An 18,979-nucleotide genomic window follows, 5' to 3' on the forward strand; every position below is an offset into this window, starting at 1 on the left:
GCTGTCAGTGAACTCACACACTCACACACTGAGTACAGAGAACACACCAGTGGATCAGCATGTGAGCTGCTGCTGCTGCTGCTGCTGCTCATGTGGACACAAACGCCTCATGGCTGATTTAAGGACCTTCTCTTTTTAAAAAATGCAAACCTCCTGCTCCTATGAAACGCATGGATTATTATGGATGTGATATGGAGATGCTGTAAAGTCCTGCTGCTGCTGCTGCTGTTGTGTGTCTTGGTGGAAGCAGACGTGGATGAAGACACGTCCTGTGATGGAGCGTTTGATGTTTACTTTGTGTTGGACAGGTGAGTATGTGATGAAGCTCGTGTGTCTCACACTCTTCACAGATTCCCTTTTTCATCTCCATGTATGGATGTGTTTATTCGGCCACGCTCGCTCCTCTGCTGCTTCGCTGCACGTCTCTCCTGATCAACAGTGTTTGTAGAGTAAACTGTCGAGAGTTCATATCACAGTTCAGCTCAGTGTGATGTTTGTTATCTGTCCAACAAAAACAAAATAGATAGAACTGAGCACATTGTCTATTTATAAGCTGAGGAAACACATGTCCAACACATGTTCTGCCTTTATTATAGTTCATGTTGCTCTTGCATAAGCGCTGTTGTTGTGTGAAATTATCATATAAAACTTTATTTATGTTGCTCATATAGAAAAAACAAGCTGAATTTAAGTTAAACACTCAAACTGCTGCCATTCTATAACTCTCTGACTGACTATAGTGACAATTCTGACCCTTCTGCATGTTTATTATTTCAGTAAACAATATATTTGTGTGTCTGTTGCTTCTACATAAGAGTTACATATGTGAAATTATAATATAAAACTTCAATTTTGTAGCTCATGTAGAAAACAAGCTGTATAAAGGGATTTAACACTGATTCAAGAGCACAGTGCTCATTTTGATATACAGAACATTCATTGCATTATTACTTTAATATTCAATATACAATATAATAATAACATTCAGGACATTCAATTTAAATGTGAACATTTATAAACTAATATGCAAATACAGAATATGTTGTTTAAAATACACATCATTAATGAAAAGATTGACAAAAACTGACAAATGAGGCTACTAAGCTTTTCTACTTTTAGTCCCTGGTCCTGGAACAATCCTCATTGCTTTAAATGGTTTTAAATGCAGAATAATTGCTGTCATTTCTTGATAAAAGTTGCTGCTAATTGACCGTGTTATACTTATAATAATAGAGATATTAATCTCGATGGGACTTCCTAGTGCATTAAAGGGACATCTTTTTAGTATCTCTTTATTAGTGAAATGAATTTATAGACACATTGTTCGAATCCTAAATCAAAACTCCTGAATGGTCAGTGTGTCACTGTGTTTGTGTTGCAGGTCAGGCAGTGTGTCGGGACACTGGCACGAGATCTATGGCTTTGCGGAGCAGCTCACCAACAAGTTTGTCAGGTGCTTTTGAAGTTAAAGGATGGGAAACCTTTTCCTTCTTCTCCACCCTCCTCCTCGTGGATTGTTGTGGTTTTTATACCGTTTAAAAACACACTGGCACACTGAAGCAGGGAGTATTTAAACAGCCTGGAGTCCGTGTATAGGTCTTTAAATGACAATACAAAAGAGCAGTAGTGAGTAGAAAAGTAGGGCATGTCTAATTTGGGGGGGTAGACATCATCCATGGCCACCACCAACTGCTCCAAAACCTCCGCCTGGTAATGATGCTCAGGGTGCATGTGTGTGTGATATCTTTAGGTTTAATAGTGGGTTGCTAAATATGACGGAGCAAAAACATGCAGCCAGATGTTGAAGGTGGTGACGGCGACATCAACAGAAAGTCGTGCCTGAAGTAGAAGCAGGGAAGTCAACCTGACAAGCGCTAGAGATTCAGTGGAACAAAATACAACAACGCAAAAGTCAACGTGACTCAGTTGCTGTCATGTGACTGGCTGAGCAGAATATTTGCATTAACAAACAGTTCAGGAAGTGTACCTAATAAAGTGGCTAAGGTCAGTGAGTTCACTCCGTGAGGAACATGATTACCTTTAACCAGAGTTCCAGAAACCGTGGAACATTCCCAAACAACATGTATTAAGTTGACAATAGTCCTTGAGGAGTTTTTCTTTTAAAGTTTGTACTTCAGACAAGATTCATGCCTTTGTTCTGTGTGTTTGTGTTTCAGTCCCAGGATGAGAGTGTCCTACATTGTCTTTTCAGCCAGAGCAGTTGTAATTCTGCCTCTGACAGGCGACAGGTGAGGAACTCATCTCTATCCTCTCCACAGGGACTGCTGTCTGCTGTCTTATCCCTCCGTTATTTATTTTATTTTATTTATATTTACACTGCTCCGTCTTTGTTGCTTTGTCTTTGTGTCCCGGCTGTGAAGGTCGAAAATAGATGAAGGTTTGAAGAAGCTGAGCCAAATCAAACCTGCTGGTGAAACGTACATGCACGAGGGCATGCAGGCGGTATGTTCAAGCCACATCAAACATTCAGTTTACGATCAAGGATCTCCTGTATATTGTCATCCAACACATGAACAGAAGAATCCGAGATATATTAAAATGTATAAACCAACTTGAAAGGTCAACAAACAAAGAATCCAGATCTACATTTAAATATCTGGATTCTTAGTCTTTTACGGAGCACATTCATTGTGTTTTTTTAAAAAAAGCCTAGACTCTTATTAGGTTTTTACCACAGAAACAAGTCTTGGTTTTCTTTAAGTGTAAACAAGAACTGGTGGAATCCACCATTTTATCTGGTATTGACTCAGTATCATGGGACACTGAGCGTCATTACAAACACTGGTTCTTTTTCTCACCACTGTGTTCTCTGTTCTAAAGTGAAGCGGTCACCACTTTGCTATGTGTTTGTAACTGGTATGTGTTTTTCTGCAGCACCATACTGGGCAAAGTCCTTCTGACTTATCGTCTCTTTTCAAAAATGGAAACATGGAAGTCGTACATTTTTTTGTTCTTTACATATTGTGTGATTTGTTGTTCCAAAAAAACGAGTTTCTTTCTCTATGGGGACCCTCTTCTTAAGATGGCAAATAATTAACAGCCAACTCTGTTAGATGAATTACTGCTTCATTCCATACATGTTATTGAAAATATTCACATAAATCTTAACTTAAAGGTTTTCAAAACCCTGCACATTTGTTTTTAGGACCCATAAAAAACCTCTTGTGACCCATCTGTGGGCCCCGACCCAGTCTTTGGGAATCACTGATCAAGTTTAGAGCTCTGGTGAAGAGTTTAAAGTTTTTAAATATGAGCACGTTTCAGTGTTGTTATATTATGCTTTTATTAGTAATCTGGTTAAATAAAGACTAAATAAAAATAACTGCACACCTGAAACCCTTCCACCAAATATGTGCCGCCTTTCTCTCGTCAGGTGTCGGAGCAGATGAAGGCTCAAACCACACCCTCATCTACCATCATCATCATACTGACTGATGGAAAGCTGGACGTCTACCCCTACGAACTAAGTGTCCGGGAGGTAACTGTGTCTCTCTCTCTCTGTCCCCTCAGAGGACATTCTCCATCAGCATACCAGAGTTTGACTTGTTTTATGGCTCCTGACAGAAAGACACTTTCAGTGTAACCACAGTACAAGAGAAGAAAAAGGGTTGAGTGGAGTTTTCCTCTTGAGAATGGTTCATAAACAGCAACTCTTGAGTATTTGCGGTCATGAAAGCAAAACACACACACACTGACACATAAACATACTTGTCGAAACCACACACGCTGTTATTTTACCGAGTTACAAAACACCAATGAAAGCTTCACGGGTGGACGTGTTGATCTTTGCATCATGTTAAGAGAAGTTTAACGGTCGCTGCATGGAAGAAACAAACATACATCACCATTGAGATAGAATAGAATAGACGTTAATAGTCCATCTGCAGCGGGAACGTCTTTCTTTCAAGATAAACACGATAAAGAATGTTAAATATAAAGCAAAAACAAGGTTTTCTGATTTTCCCATCATCACCAACTGTGTCGTGTTTCCCAGGCGGACACAGCCAGAGGCTTTGGAGCCAGAGTGTACTGTGTCGGGGTCATGGACTTTGACCACAAACAGGTAGAAACATCTAATGTTTATACTCGTCTCTCTTTACTTTGTCTCACTGGTTTCTGTCGCGCCGCTCTGTGAGAGAAAAAACACTCGCCTCGTTTACTGATACTGTTGGCCGTAGAAACACAGGGAGGTTTTTATTTGTCTTTCTGTGTGTGTGTGTGTGTGTGATGTGGTCATAAATTCAACAGGCTGTTGTTTTTGGGGCCAGATTTATGAACATATCCTGAATTATGGTGAGGACTGAACAGCAGGTTCTTGCTAGAGATTTTTAGTTTGGGGTGTGTGATGCAGTTTGATTTATGAAAGATAAAAAATCGTATTTTCCCAGATTTTCATTGCAAATTTGACGTCAGGTGCAGGAAGTTTTTGTATGTCAGTTATTGGAGTGAGACTAAGGAATATAATCTCAATATGAAACCAAATCTATGTCCAAATTTATTTTTGTGTGAGTTACGACTTCTTTCTCTTCCCATTATAATTATTGTTATCATTTTATCATTATCATTTTTGCAAAACAAGTTACATACATTTGTATTTTATGTTTGGATATGATTGTGCACATGTATTAACAAGAAAGTTAGTTTCTATGCTCAGTGTACATTTCTCATTTTTTTAACATCTTCAATATAAACTTTGAAATGAAAATATACGGTATTATGCTGCATTACCCAACATATTTAGAATGTTATTAATCAAATTTGCTGTGCAAAAACCACTGTAGTTACATGTAATGTTTCATTAATAACAGTTTTCAATCTTTCCCTGAATAATTCCTACATATGTTATTTGTTTTATATTGTCCTGTATTACATATTAGTCTGTGTAATGAATTTGATGAGCACTTTTACTGTTTAACCAGAGGGTCGACGGGTGCAAGTGATGGTCTGCCTGGCTACTGAGTGACCGAGTGTACTCTGTGGTCAGGAGGAAGTAATTACATCACTGTCTAATTAAATAATGCCAGACACGCTTCCTGTTCTGCTGTCGTTAAAGCAGGAGATGAAAGCTGCAGCTTCATGTGTCCACAGCTTTCATCTCCTACAAACAGGCCTTCCCTTCCTAAATGCACTGAACCAAAACCAGCAGACTGAAGCTTCTTCTAGAAAGCACTGTCAGCGTTTGTGCAGAATATTCACTTTTAAACACTCCAGTGTTAGACCTCATGTTTAACAACCATGTAGAAAAACAACATTGTCATAGTTTAACTCAGTTTAACTCAGCGAGTCTTATTCTCTATCACCCTTTGTCTATTAGCGGTAACTGCAGCCTCACAGCAGGAGTCTAAGCTTATTTCTGTTCTTTATGTCCTTCATTTCCTCGTCTTTATGAATTTTAAATAAAGATGCAGAGCTTTTCTACGGGTTTTTACGTCCAGGGAAGATGTATTTTCGGGACAAACTAAGCTATCATCTCAGCTAGCAAGCAGGAGATAAAAGCTGCTAGCATCTCAGCTAGCTAGCAAACCAAAAGCAGTCGTGTAATGCTACTCAGACTCTCTGCAGCTGGGAGGAAACACCTGTAGTTGGTATTATTCCAGGAAATCCTGGCCTGGCCTTGATACAAGCTTGCGATTTGTCAAATTAGCTGCTTGTCATGTGAAAGTATCGCTGGAAGTGAGCAGAGTCTATCCGCTAGCGTGACATTATCCGGAGAATGCTTGGTCATTGCGTCATTGCAAGAAACTGTTTACTTCATAATTCTTGACTACAAATTTGTATGTTGAATTTTATATTTCACATTTTTCTTGCAGCTTGCTGAAATCGCAGACAGCACAGATCAAGTCTTCCCGGTTTTGTCGGGATTTCATGCCCTCAAAGACATCGTCAACTCGGTGAGGTCACATGACATGAAATGCAGAGTGTGACTTTGTGTCTTTTTTTAACTTTTTTTTTAAATTTTGTATGCTTGTTATGCACCAATGACACCAGAACAAATTCCTTGTATGTGCAAATCATACTTGGCAATAAAGCTCTTCTGATTCTGATTCTGATTCTGATTTGTGTCGCGTGAATACAGACTTCTAACTCCAGCTTCTGCATGTTCACACAGATCCTGAAGCAGTCATGCACTGATGTGTTCACCATAGAGCCATCAAGTGTTTGTGTGAACGGTAAGAGAACAATACTTTTACATGACAGTGTTTATGTTTGCAGATAGTTAGAAACTGTATTTTTTATTTTATAGAATTAAAATGCAGGAAAATGCTTTGGCTATTTGTTATAACTACGTCTATTATTTATGTTTACAAATCAAATCAATTACCACACGTAACCTGGAGGCACTTTAAACTCCCTTTTAAAAGGGAATAAAATCTCTGCAGGACTCACCTGCCTAGGCTGGTTGTGGTGAAAGGAAAATAGTAATATTCTTTTTAACTAGTAATTCATAGCAACTTACATTTTGATCCTGATAATCTTAAGTCATTAGCCTCAGATCTGGATCCTGCAGCCCTGGTAATTATTAAAATAATTCAATATTGTATCAATATCAATTTCTTGACTTTGATACTGATTCCTGAATGATACATTTTAAAAAAGAAAATACACTATATATTACAATACATTTATTTAGCTTTATATCTTGGTCAAACAGCATGCTGCGTGCTTATTGGCTCACAGATGCTGATTAGATTTCTTAGGTACCACAATTTGATATTAAATAACAGCATAGTTTTCGATATTAAGTTTGAAACTGGCTGGTAGTGATATGTAAAATGTAGGGGCATTATAAATAATTAAGTAAATAATTAAATAAATAAATAAATAAATAAATAAATAAATAAATATAATATGTTATGTGTTTAATGTTTGTCCAGAGTCGTTCAACGTGGTGCTGAGAGGCAGCAGCTTCAGTGGATCCAGGAGGACAGACAACATACTCTGTCTCCTCACCGTCAATCAACAGACTCACAGTCAGTAAATCTACTGACCATTATGTCCACTACATTCAAACCAGCAAATGTTGTTTTGCTTTAAAGTTCAAGAGAGCAACGAGTGCTACGTGTTCACTTGCTCCTGCGATGCTGTTTGATAATCATGTGAAATGTAGATACAGTGCTGCAGTGGAAAGTCAGAGTCATGACGTCCAGGCACAAACAGTGGCTGCTTTTCATCGACTCCGGGACACAGAACAGAGGAGACATTATTAAACAGGGAGCAGAAAGAGGGAGGACATGTTGTCTCTGTCGTTAGTCTATTAATGGATCAATAGAGACAGAGTCACTGAGAGGACATGAGGAGATAATACATGACAAAACTGTACAATTACTTCCTTAATCTTACTCTCTTGTTTTCATGTCTTCTGCTCCAGGGTTTTACAGTTTTTTTCTTTTGCTTTGCTCTGTTGCTTCAGATTTTATTTCCCGTTTGTTACGACGCCACCTACTGTTTCATGCTTGATGTACATGGACTAGGCCTAAGCAGAACTAACGTTGAGTCATAACTAGCGGTGTTTGTGGACACTGTTCACTGTCTCTCTCCGCCAGATCCTATGCAGAACAATGAGCGAGTAAATTACGTGGTACCTTGAATATGATGAAATTGGCCCTGGAAAGTCCTTGAAAAGCACCTGAATTTGATGTCAGCCAAACTTTGATACTTGGTATTAAAAAGCAATGAGTTACAGTACATTATTACTTTTGTAAATGCAATTAGTTGGATGGACGTCAAAGAATATTTTTTAGGGTGCATTGGAGGGATTGTTACAATGTATGTATGTATGTTATTTCAACACATGTAACATCATACAGTAACGTCTCCTCAATGATAATTTGTTTGCTAACCCAGCTCTATATCTGTTAATGTACAAACCATTTATAATACAGGGTGTTTACTGTTGGGTAATTATTTCCCAGTACCTATTGTATAAATTGCATGTTTTACATTTTATTGTAACATTCCCGTGTCTTTCTTCTTCTTCTTCTCCTTCTTGCCCCGCAGAGCAGAAGCCGACAGTAGTTAGAGACGGGCATCTGCTGTGTCCCGCTCCCACTCTGCACGAGGTCGGAGAGTAAGTCGAGACAAACACACAAACACATAAACTGTGTGTGATTACACCGTGTAATGTAATGATTGTATAATCACAGCGTACCACTCTGGTCGTTACGGTTTTACCACAAGAATTTCAGAACACAGAGCAATGAAACCGCATTCATGTGTTGTGTTGCATGATTGTTGTTATTGTCATTTCTGTTCTAGTGCTTGTATATTTTGTTTGTTATGTAGCAAAGCCAATTTTGTTTTACATGAATTATCACTAGATGTAAGGGTATTAAGAATATGGTTGTCCCATCACAGAATATGGAGACATTTGCCTAAATGCTTAAATTCAAATTATTTTTCAAACATACTTGTGTATAGTGTATTTAATTTCACTGAAACCTGAAACTTTACTATATAAAAACACCGCTCACTGTTGTGTGTATTTGTATTTGTCAAATTTGGGACTATTTTCTTGCATAAACACTGACCTTGTCAGGACCAGTAGTCCTCATGGAGACCAAAACTTGGTCCTAATGAGGCAGAATCTTAATTTCTGAGTATGTGGTTAAAGTTAAAATTAAGGTTAGACATTAACTTGTTTTGGTTAAGATAAGGGAGAACTCTTTATTTTGTCAATAAGTCAATGCAGTGTCCTAAGAAGTATAGTCGTGCAAACGTGTGTGTGTGTGTGTGTGTGTGCATGTCTGTAGTAGGCTGTGAGGACCACGTTTTCAAACTCATAATTGAGGACATCATGACCTTGTGAGGACATTTTGGCCTGTCTTCACAAATTTTAATGGCTTTTTGAGGCTTAAGACTTGGTTTTAGAGACAGGGTTAGAATAGGGTTTAGATTGTGGCTAGGATAAGGCATTTAAGTGTGATGGTTTAAGTTAAGTTAAGGTAAGGGGATAGGGAACGCATCATGCATGAGTGTACAAGACGTTGGAGAACATTTTCATTTGTGTGTGTGTGTGTGTGAGAAACTGAGAGAGCAACAAGAACAAAGTTTACAGAAAAACCTGGTAACAGCTCAAAGTGTTGGATGAACTGAAGCCAGTCCGACCAAAATATCTCTGTGGCATTTAGAGAGCGAGCCAACCCAGATTTAACTGCACCCACTTCAAACAGCACCCGTTCTCTCTCTCTCTCCCTCACTGTGTCTCCTTATCTGTCTCCAGCCACCCTGCAGGTCTCACCCACTCACTGAAACACTCATTCGCTCACTCACTCACTGTTTGATCACCGATCAGGGACAAAACTGAAAATAAAATCTCAGCTTGATAGTTGGAAACAAAGTGTATTCAATAGTTCTGCAAACTTTTTAAAGGCAAACAATGAAATCAACTATGAAATGCATGGACTTACTTTCACAATGAGATCAGTGATTTTGGCCCAAACAGAGAAGCTCAGTCATTGATTCTCTTACAATACGCCTTTAAAACTGAATGAGAGGAAATAATAGTAGACAATCTAGTCATAGCAAGAGCATCACTGAGGTCAGCACACAAACTGGTTGGAGGCACTGGAGCATGGGTTGATTGTGAATGAATCACAGGTGTGCAGCACAAGGGGGTTAGTCACGCCCCCACACCTGCCACTCACACACACATATACACCACAAAACCTTCAGAATCAAGATTTGACTGGAAACAACTGGAGGCTCCTATTGCATGATACCAGCTGTCAATCACACTAGTGTCCCCCCATATGTATATATTACACTCTAAATTTATTTATTTTTTTTTTTTTTTTAAATGGACACAACATTGACATTACACTCTATTAAAGGGGACCTCACGCTGGTTAAGATTTGACTGATTTAGACCATAAACTTATCTTGGGAAATATTACGAGATGCTGAAAATGAAGTGAGAAGTAAAATCATTTTCCCATATACTTCAATTTAAATAGGTTTTCTTTTGCCACCGGGCAAGTCACCCCCTAGTGGCTATTCAGTATATTGATCCTCGGTTGGCTTCAGCGAGGAAACCAAAAGACTACAACCATTTATTTTTGTAAATATTGTATATGTGTGTCAAGCTGATCTTAATCAGGAGAGTGGGAACTCATTTGACAATATTTTGAATGTAAGAGGTATTTGCATTTGTTAGTGTTTATTTTTAGTGTTTGTGTTTGCGATCATTCACAGGTCCGTTGAGGTGCTGGTGAGTCTGAACAACGGACAATCTTTCATCTCCACTCCCATCACCATCCACGCCACAACATGTGTGAGTGTCGTTCGCAGAGGACTGTAAATATTCAAATATTGTATAAAATATTATTTTTATACAGTTTTTATGGGTTTTTTTCATATAGGGCACTAAACTTTTCCAGTGCACCCTCACTCGTACTCGATTTTTATAATATTTTTCTTGTACAGTATTTATCTATCTGAAATAAAATAAAAAACAACTTTGTCATCTACTAAATTAATAAATGACGTGTTGGTGCTTGTGTGTGTGTGTGTGTGTGTGTGTGGACTGCAGTCTGACGGGACCTGGGTCCTCTGGTTGCTCTTGGCTCTGTTGCTGTTGCTGGCTCTTGTTTTACTGTGGTGGTTCTGGCCTCTTTGCTGCACAGTGGTGAGTCCATGTTTGCGTGTAATTCAGAATTAGACCGTGTGGAAGCATGAACCAAAATTTTGTGCTATTATTATTCTAATTTTATTTATGGAAGTAGCCAGACGGCCAGAGTTTCCATAGTAACAGTCCTTCATTTCTAACAGGTGATCAGAGACCCACCACCATCTCGACCTCCTCCTCCTCCACCTCCTGTCGTCGTGAGTGGACCACAGATGTTTTTATTTATTTGTTTCCATTTTAAAATCTTTGTCACAGGGCCGGCCCAAGCCTTCATGGGGCCCTAAGCTAAATTTGGAGGCCCCAAAACCAGTGTCTCTTGTTTTGTTTTGTTTTTAACCTTAGAGGGCAGTAAAATTTAATGACTGTGGTTTTTAAAACTTATAATAGATGAACTTAAGATAGACACTATTTAAATATCTAAATATATCTAGATTCTTTATTATGTTACATGCTGCAACCAGCAATTTAGCATAGTAACAGTACACGATTATTGTCTTTTTGGGACATACTATAAAGTTCTAATCATATTTCGGGTTGTTTTTAAGGAGCTGGAGGAGGATCTCACACCCAAACACAGGTGGCCCACAGTGGACGCTTCATACTACGGAGGCAGAGGACCTGGAGGAATCAAACGCATGGAGGTAAATAAACAAAAAAAGCAAATGAACACACACACTTCCGATATCACCACCAGTTTGTCAGTGTTGCAGCATCTACGATACCGTATCTGCCGCTTGTACTTGCTTTAAGGTTCGCTGGGGGCAGAAAGGCTCCACAGAGGAGGGGTCACGACTAACGAAAGCCAAAAACGCTGTGGTCACTGTGCCAGAGGAAGTGGAGGAGCCCATCATACCCCGACCCCCACCGAGACCTCCTCCAGTCTACAGCCCTCAACCACAGTCCAAATGGTACACTCCCATCAAAGTGAGTCCTTGTCAGTGCTTTTCAAATTAAAAGCCCTTCACATTAAGTAATGCTGGGAATTGTAAAATAAATTGTTTGACCTTCAGGGGCGTTTTGATGCGTTGTTGGCTTTACTGAGACGACAGTACGACAGAGTGGCAATCATGAGGCCAACACACCAGGATAAGGTAAGAAATCGGCGGTGGAATCTCTTCTGATTTCTTGAACTGATTCAAATCTGATTCACGAGTTTCTGATGCCATTTTGATGCTGATTTATTTATGACATTTCAGTTTCCATACCAGTGTTTTTCCACAGAGATTTTCCTCAGAACTAATGCAGCAAATGCACTTTTAATTTAATCTGACCACACAGTGCAACTGTACAGTACAGTCGTAAGTGACAATTTAAATTTAAACCTTAAAAACCTATACTACCTAAAAGTGCATCAGTAATTACCAAATTGTACAAACTGTCCTCTTATTATCAGTATTTGTGGTTATAAATCTGCCGACTCAGTTGCTATTCCGCTCAAGTCTGAGATTTAGGTGAGATTGAGGTGAGATTTGTGCAGATGATTCAAGAAATGGCATAAAATAAAAGATTTAATATTTAAGGTGGATTTTATGAATCAGTATTGGATCTTTCAAATGAAATCATGAAATGTATTTGTTTGAGCTCTTGAATTCACAGTGGATGCCGATCAGATTAAAAAACAAAATAACAAAGCCCAGTTTCCTCTCTCTTATTATCTGTTATCATCCAGCCAGTTATTGCATCAGCCCTATTGTTCATATTTACAGTCTGTGCTTGCACAGGGCGTCACCAAACACAGCACTAACAGACTCCACTCTTACAGGATTGTTCAATTCTTTAAATATTTACTGATGCATTGTTGGCGATGTGACTTCATATTTTGTCCATAAAAACAGAAAAAAATGTTCCTTCAATCTGTGTTTTGAGAATGATGTTGACTTGTCGCCAGATATTGGATTCCAATTCCATTCTGATAAACTAAAACATGACTTGCAGCACATGTGGTTTGCAAGTGTTGTTCCATCTATTAATCTATTATGTTTTTGTTGTTTCCAGGGCCGCTGCATTAACTTCACTCGAGTTCAAAGTCACTGATGTTCTAACACGAGGATTGACACTTTTCATTTTATTCCTGGGTTTTTTTTAGACACAAGATGACTGACGTGTACACACACACACAAACACACAGAGATCAATGTTGGAATGTATATTGTAAATAAATGTCTTTTTTTTTTACTTAAAAACCACATCGTCCCACCAGCGTGTGCAGCAATTTTGTTTATTTGAAAGAAAAATATATAACAATCCTCTTTTTTCACAAAGACCAAAGTCAGTACAAGTACCCTGACCGGCGATGACACAAATGATACACAATAAAAAATAAAGCATACATGAGAAACACAAATATAAAATACATGAACACATAAAAATGTAGCATCACTTCCACTCAGAGTTCAAATGGCATCAATGTGTCAATCAAAACCCAAACACTTTTTCATTTCATTTCATTTCATTTCATTTCATACAAGAACTGGTGTGTTAACGAAAAATAGCTTACCAACACAGAGCCAGCCAACCAGCAACAAGCTCACGGTGACGCATCAGAGAAAGAGCGTACAGGAAAAGGAAACACTTGTTTTGTTTTTAAGCCTTCTGATACAAAATACAACTTAATACTGTAAAGAGTGACGCCTCAAAATAGGAGTCAATAAAAACCTATAATACAACACGCACAGCGCCACGCTCGCTCGCACGCTCACTCAAGTGCATTTGATTTCCGCTGCATGATCATCACAAAAGTCGCGTCGCAAATTCGCCAGCGATTGCCCACATCGCACGAAATGCTAACAACCAAAACTGAGAAAAATATGCGGCTGACGTAATCGATGAGTCGAGTTGCAGCGAAATAGCAAAAGAATAATTTGACGACAAGCAGAAGCAGCAGCAGCAGCAGCAGCAGCAGCAACGTGTCTTAAAAAGCAGCTGTTGAGGGCCTGTTATTGATGATACAGCTCGCCTCGCCTCTCTGGTTTCTGACTGCCAGGAAAAAAGAACAAAGCAGTGCTAATGTTGTCCAGTAAACCAATGAGGGTTAAAAGGAGAAGAGCATCCCCCCCCTCCCATGCTGCTGCCATGATGGAGGTCCATCCACTGGAGGATCTAAAACGAAATCCATACACGTCTGAGCGCCCTCCGGAGTCTTCTAATGTCGAGTTAAGTGCCTCAGATTGAGCAGTTGAGGAGGAGGAAGAAGAAGAAGCACACAGTTTGTAATCCACACCAGGAATGTGAAGCTCCTCATGGGAATCATCGCAATTCAACAACGTTTTCAGGCCACGAGGACGCACATGATAGTCGGCTGTGATAACACACAACTGCAGCAGCTTTCATCAAACACTTTAAAGCTGTGCTCCTCGTGTTTGTCAAAGCCCAGATGATGGTCTCTTGGTCATCTGTGGTCCCAGCTGCATGTCCTCTTCTGTACATAAGATGATGTAGCTTTAAGGAATGTTTTATAGTGTCATAAACGGTGTCACTGGTTTCACAGTTACGACCGGTTCTCGCGATGAAGCAGCGACGATCTGGAAAATGGAAAAGAATAAAAATAAGCAGCGTTACTACTAAATACGTGTTAAAATAGTGGCGGTTCATTTTCAGTTTTTGGCTGCATGCACGTGTCCACGCCCACCTGAGAGACCTGCGACTGTCTTTCTCCATGTTGTTCTCCGGCCCTTCGCTCTCATACGAGGCCAGGTGCAGCTCTGCAGCGACAAAACAAGACCAGTTTTTGACTTTGATGAGACAAGATGAACAGGTGAGTCACGTATTGAGGATTATATGTGAGGAGACGCATGGAGAGGAGGAGCTTGTGTACTGACCGTCTTCAGTGTAGACCGGCGTGGTGACGAGGTACTGGAGGATCCGTCGGTCTCTGTCGAACGGACAAACCACCTGACGCCAGACCAGGAACTCGCTCACCTGCTTTGCCAACTCCCACAGTTTCTGTTCAAACACAAAACATGACACACTTTAATACTGGCAACAGAATAACAACACAATATTACATCGAAACATCATAGTTATACTGTCTGACATGGGAATTTTATGTCATCTAAAAGGACATTTTATTGAGAGGGAAAAGTAGTAGCATTTATAGCCACAAGGGGGCGACAACACATCACATCCAGCAGATGCATCGTCTCACAGGGAATGAATTACCCTGACTGTACAACAACAATAACACGTCGTAATGAACTGACCTCAAAGTTGATGTGTCCGTTTGCCAGTCTGCTGGAACAGCCTTCATTCAGGAAATAAATGTCTTTAATCAGGAGGCTGAAGAACGGAATCACAATCTGGAGAAAAAGGGGAAAATATAATAGTTTTAGTTTCACATTTTAAATCAGAATTCATTTTTTTTTGTACTTCAAAGAACAATCCTCGGCGTTCGCTCACCTTCTCCTGGCTGCTGTGAGCCGTCTCAGACCTCTGGGTGGCGCCGCGGAGAGCCGTACGGTAGTTGCTGAAGTTACTGGACGGGTCCATCTGATGCTGCACGAGACCAGATTAAAGGAGACGTTGAGCAAACACGAGCCAAACATGCCTGTAATATCAAATGTACGCGTGTACCAGTGCTGCTTGTCTCACCTCCAGGATTTCAAACTTGTCCGTGTTGACTTTACTCCAGGTTTTCTTCAGTCTGGCAATCGGACTCATGTTCATCCCAGCTGAGAGACAATGAAACATAGAACATGAGTTTGCAAACTAAATTGACACGACTTCTTTTTTCATGCTTTTTAATATTATATTTTTGCTTATCTGACTTATGGGAGCTACAGATTAATCATAGCGACTTATATTAAACACCAATCTGTGCAAAAGTGGTTTGTGGCAAGAATCTCTGTGTGATTTATGTGATAATCTGCACACATAATCAGTTTTGGGGGTAAATCTAAGCACTAAACTCCATCTGTACTACATTACCCACAAACCACCTGTCATTCAGACACTGTGTGTGTGTGTGTGTGTGTGTGTTCTTGTCGAGCACTCACTGATGATGGCCATGAGGGAGTTGAAGTTGCCGATGTTGAAACACTCCTGAGCCACGTCGATGAAGAACTCGATGATCCGCGCCCTGTGTTTCTTCTTCACGGGCTGAAACAAGAGAGAGAGAGAGAACACACGACAGGAAGTCAGTCAAAGTTCTTATGTAACAAATGGTCAAATTGATTTCTGCATGTTAACTTTAAATGTGTAAAACGTACCATGCAGATCTCAGTGGCCACCAGGAAACTGAGTCTGTTGAACCAGTTGACGTAGGCCTCCAGGTTACTGGTCTTACGCTTCCGGAAGAAACCCTGAAAAAAAAAAAAAAAAACATGTAAATGCACAGATTCATTTTTTAATGTTTTTATTAATCCGTCTTTCTATGCTGTGTTCTTATTAGATCCAGTCTCTCATTGCTTAAGGCAGAGATTCCTCATGTGTGGTTACAGCCCCCCAGTGGGCACCGATGGTACTGCAGGTTGGCTTTAGGGCTGGAACTACAACTAAATAAATAAATAAAATAAAAGTTTTATAATCATCAAGTTTCAAACAACAGTAAACTATTTAGCCATTTAATAAATGAATAAAACAAAGCTGTGATAGATAGGTAGTAGTGATAGTGGTAGTAATAGTATATTACAAATACTATGAGTATTATATTATATACTATTGTTATTAATGATGTTAAGGATTTTTGTGTATATGATGATATTGATGATGTTAATATGTCTAAATAATGACAATGATAATATGTTTTATTGAGTATAAAACATATAAAATGAAATAGCCATATAAATGAATGGTGGTTTCGACTTTTTCCTCCCTTTGGAACATTTATTTTACATTTTTAAGGTCAGGTTATTTTGACTTAAATGTTGTCCAAAAGTGTTTTTAATTGTTGTTCTTATTGCCTGTCTTTTAAGCTTTAAAAAAATACATGGAAAAGGTCGTTTTAAGAGACAAACACCACTCTAACACACCTGTTAGACACGGGAGCACAGAATGAACCAAGCGTAAAACCCCACAACGTTACGGGATTATGGTGCGGACACTTTTTAAATGTTTTTTTCCAGAGCTTTTCAACAACATCTCACTGTTTTCCTTTGCCCTCAACAAATCATGTTTTTGTCACAGTACTGAGAAGAAAAAAAAAAGTCCTGACGCACGACAACAAAAACATCATTCACCGAGGAAATCGACGGGCCAGTTAATCGCACACTTAATCATGTGGTTAATTTTGCGGGGCACATTGTCGTTTCAACAACCTGGCGATAAATCACATTATTAAGAGAAACAATGTGATCAACAGGCAGATGCTGTTGTGTAATTTCCTCCGCGAGCGGATCTTGACAGGCGTCACACACCCACACAACGTGTGGACCTGGACGCCAGAGCCTGTGACGCGTCCATTGTTATTTTCACCTCATTTCCATTTTTGTTTCTCCGTGGTCGACCCTTGTTTTTTTTCTCTCTCTCTCTCTCTTTTTAACTAAACAAACACCATAAAGGAGTTGTATAAATAAACTCGACCCGGCCGTGGTGATGTAATCCCGGAGATTCACAGCTCGGCTAAACGCTTACACAACAACCGGCAGCCCACTCCACTCCAAACTTCCCGTCGACACTCCAGAACCCCTTGTGCTGACTCAACCGCTCCTCTATACAAAGTGGGGCTTATGTAACCGGTGCGCAACCGCCAGTGGAACCGAGATGAAGCGCGGTCACAAACACCAGCTGAGAGGGCCGCTTCTCAGAAGCCCACGACTGAAAACAAACCCTCCAGCTGACTCAGGAGGGGAAAGTGCCCTTCAGACACACTGAGACGCACGTAGATGGCTGTTTTTTATTGTGCTCTGATGAAAACGCGAGAAAGAAATTTACATTTTTATCTGCCGGGGAGATCTTTTATGTGGTTTCTGAGGCAGATGAAGTTCTAGCGACGCTCAAAGCGGGAAAAATGAAGACACTTCATCAAAATAATACAGACGAGAGCCTGTGTTATTCCTTTGCCGCACATAATTGTAAACAGACCTCACTTGTTCACTGTCTTACACAAAAGAATATGTGCAACATGCTGCTGATTCTGACTCGAATTTAACCAGAATGAAATTAACCTTTAACCAGCAACAGAAAAAGCCAAAAAACAAGACAATAAAAAGCCAAATTGTGGAAAAAGTGAAATACTGTGAGAAGAAGAAGAAGATGAAGCTGAGAGGGATGATAAACGGTGTGTTCAGTTTAAATTGTACCTTATGGTTCTCTAGAGGATCCTTCATCGCGAACGTTTGGATGAACTCTTCGGGGCCAATGAAACTCAGTCTGTCCTGAAGGCAGAGAAAAGAGATAAAAAACATTAAAAAAAAGAGATAAATAAGAATAAGAGGAGGATTGAGAAGACACTAATATAATTAAAAACTTATTAATGTACATAAAAGTTCATCTTTATATTGTAAAATTGTCTTTTGAACACAAAACAGATCAAAGTATCACTTTTAAAGGGGTAAAGCTCCTCACCAGCTCGATGTGTGTGAGCTGCTGAGCGAGGACGAAGGGGTCGTCGCACACGCTCAGTATGTCGCTCCGCTGGCCCGACGCCTGTTTGCTCTTCAGGGCGGCGGGACGCTCGGCGGCCACGGCGTTCAGCGCCGCCACGGCCTCCTCGTACTGGCCGAGCGCCGACAGACGCTTGATCAGGCGCTGGGTCATCTGCTGCATGGCTCGCCACGAGTACTGGAGGCGTGACACAAACGTGACGGGACTTAAAACACGTGGCACGTGATACTCATAAAGAAGACACTTGAGTTCACCCTTAAATCCTTAAGGCATTTTTTTCTTATGCAATTTGTAACTGTGTAATAACAAGGACTGTAATTCACAGTTAAGTAATATCCAGGTTACTAAAGGCTACACCCTCACATTTGTTTATTATCTTCCTAACGTTAATGCCAAGCTATCACTTGTTGATTTGAATAGACACACTAGTATAACTATAATATGATAATAATATATAATATAGAAGTCTTATAGATTCAAAACAAGATGGTGCATCATCACAAGGGAAACCATTGAAAATATAATTTTTTTACACTGCTGCAAGGATGAGACCGGAAAGATGTGAGCTGTTTCTAACATTTATATATTTTTTTGAAATGGCATCAAACATAGGATTGCATTCTTTCACAAAATGGGATTTTAATTTGACGATTGAACAATTAATCCCTCAGCCCTTTCGCGATGTAACGTGTTACTGAATTGTTGTTACTAACGTCACAAAAATATGAAAACATTTGCTATTTATCACTAATCTCTTTCAAGTAGGACTGATGAGAATGTCACTAACTCTGCACA

At 39.7% G+C, this 18,979-nt stretch overlaps 2 protein-coding genes across 2 annotated transcripts in view; one reads left to right on the forward strand and one right to left on the reverse strand.

The window, feature by feature from the left end:
• On the forward strand, positions 1-12,983 carry antxr2b (ANTXR cell adhesion molecule 2b). The gene is made up of 17 exons (XM_058617456.1): positions 1-308; positions 1,382-1,453; positions 2,178-2,249; positions 2,382-2,463; positions 3,395-3,499; positions 4,016-4,084; positions 5,832-5,912; positions 6,131-6,191; positions 6,897-6,992; positions 8,020-8,089; positions 10,213-10,291; positions 10,550-10,645; positions 10,789-10,842; positions 11,191-11,286; positions 11,396-11,569; positions 11,656-11,736; positions 12,641-12,983. Exons 1-17 carry the CDS (start codon positions 181-183, stop codon positions 12,677-12,679), a joined length of 1,455 nt encoding a protein of 484 aa, XP_058473439.1. The 5' UTR covers positions 1-180; the 3' UTR covers positions 12,680-12,983.
• LOC131446307 (ras-GEF domain-containing family member 1B-B-like) overlaps positions 12,850-18,979 on the reverse strand; it is a 15,766-nt gene continuing 9,636 nt past the window's right edge. The window contains exons 5-14 of the mRNA XM_058617455.1: positions 18,146-18,361; positions 17,881-17,955; positions 15,850-15,942; positions 15,637-15,739; positions 15,233-15,312; positions 15,041-15,136; positions 14,845-14,940; positions 14,464-14,587; positions 14,274-14,346; positions 12,850-14,166 (exon numbers count right to left, since the gene is read on the reverse strand). Of these exons, the coding sequence (XP_058473438.1) occupies positions 14,133-14,166; positions 14,274-14,346; positions 14,464-14,587; positions 14,845-14,940; positions 15,041-15,136; positions 15,233-15,312; positions 15,637-15,739; positions 15,850-15,942; positions 17,881-17,955; positions 18,146-18,361 (990 nt within the window). The 3' untranslated portion in view covers positions 12,850-14,132. The remainder of the gene's footprint in view (positions 14,167-14,273; positions 14,347-14,463; positions 14,588-14,844; positions 14,941-15,040; positions 15,137-15,232; positions 15,313-15,636; positions 15,740-15,849; positions 15,943-17,880; positions 17,956-18,145; positions 18,362-18,979) is intronic.

The sequence above is a fragment of the Solea solea genome, chromosome 19, assembly GCF_958295425.1.
Source record: "Solea solea chromosome 19, fSolSol10.1, whole genome shotgun sequence".
In the NCBI taxonomy this organism is placed as follows: domain Eukaryota; kingdom Metazoa; phylum Chordata; class Actinopteri; order Pleuronectiformes; family Soleidae; genus Solea; species Solea solea.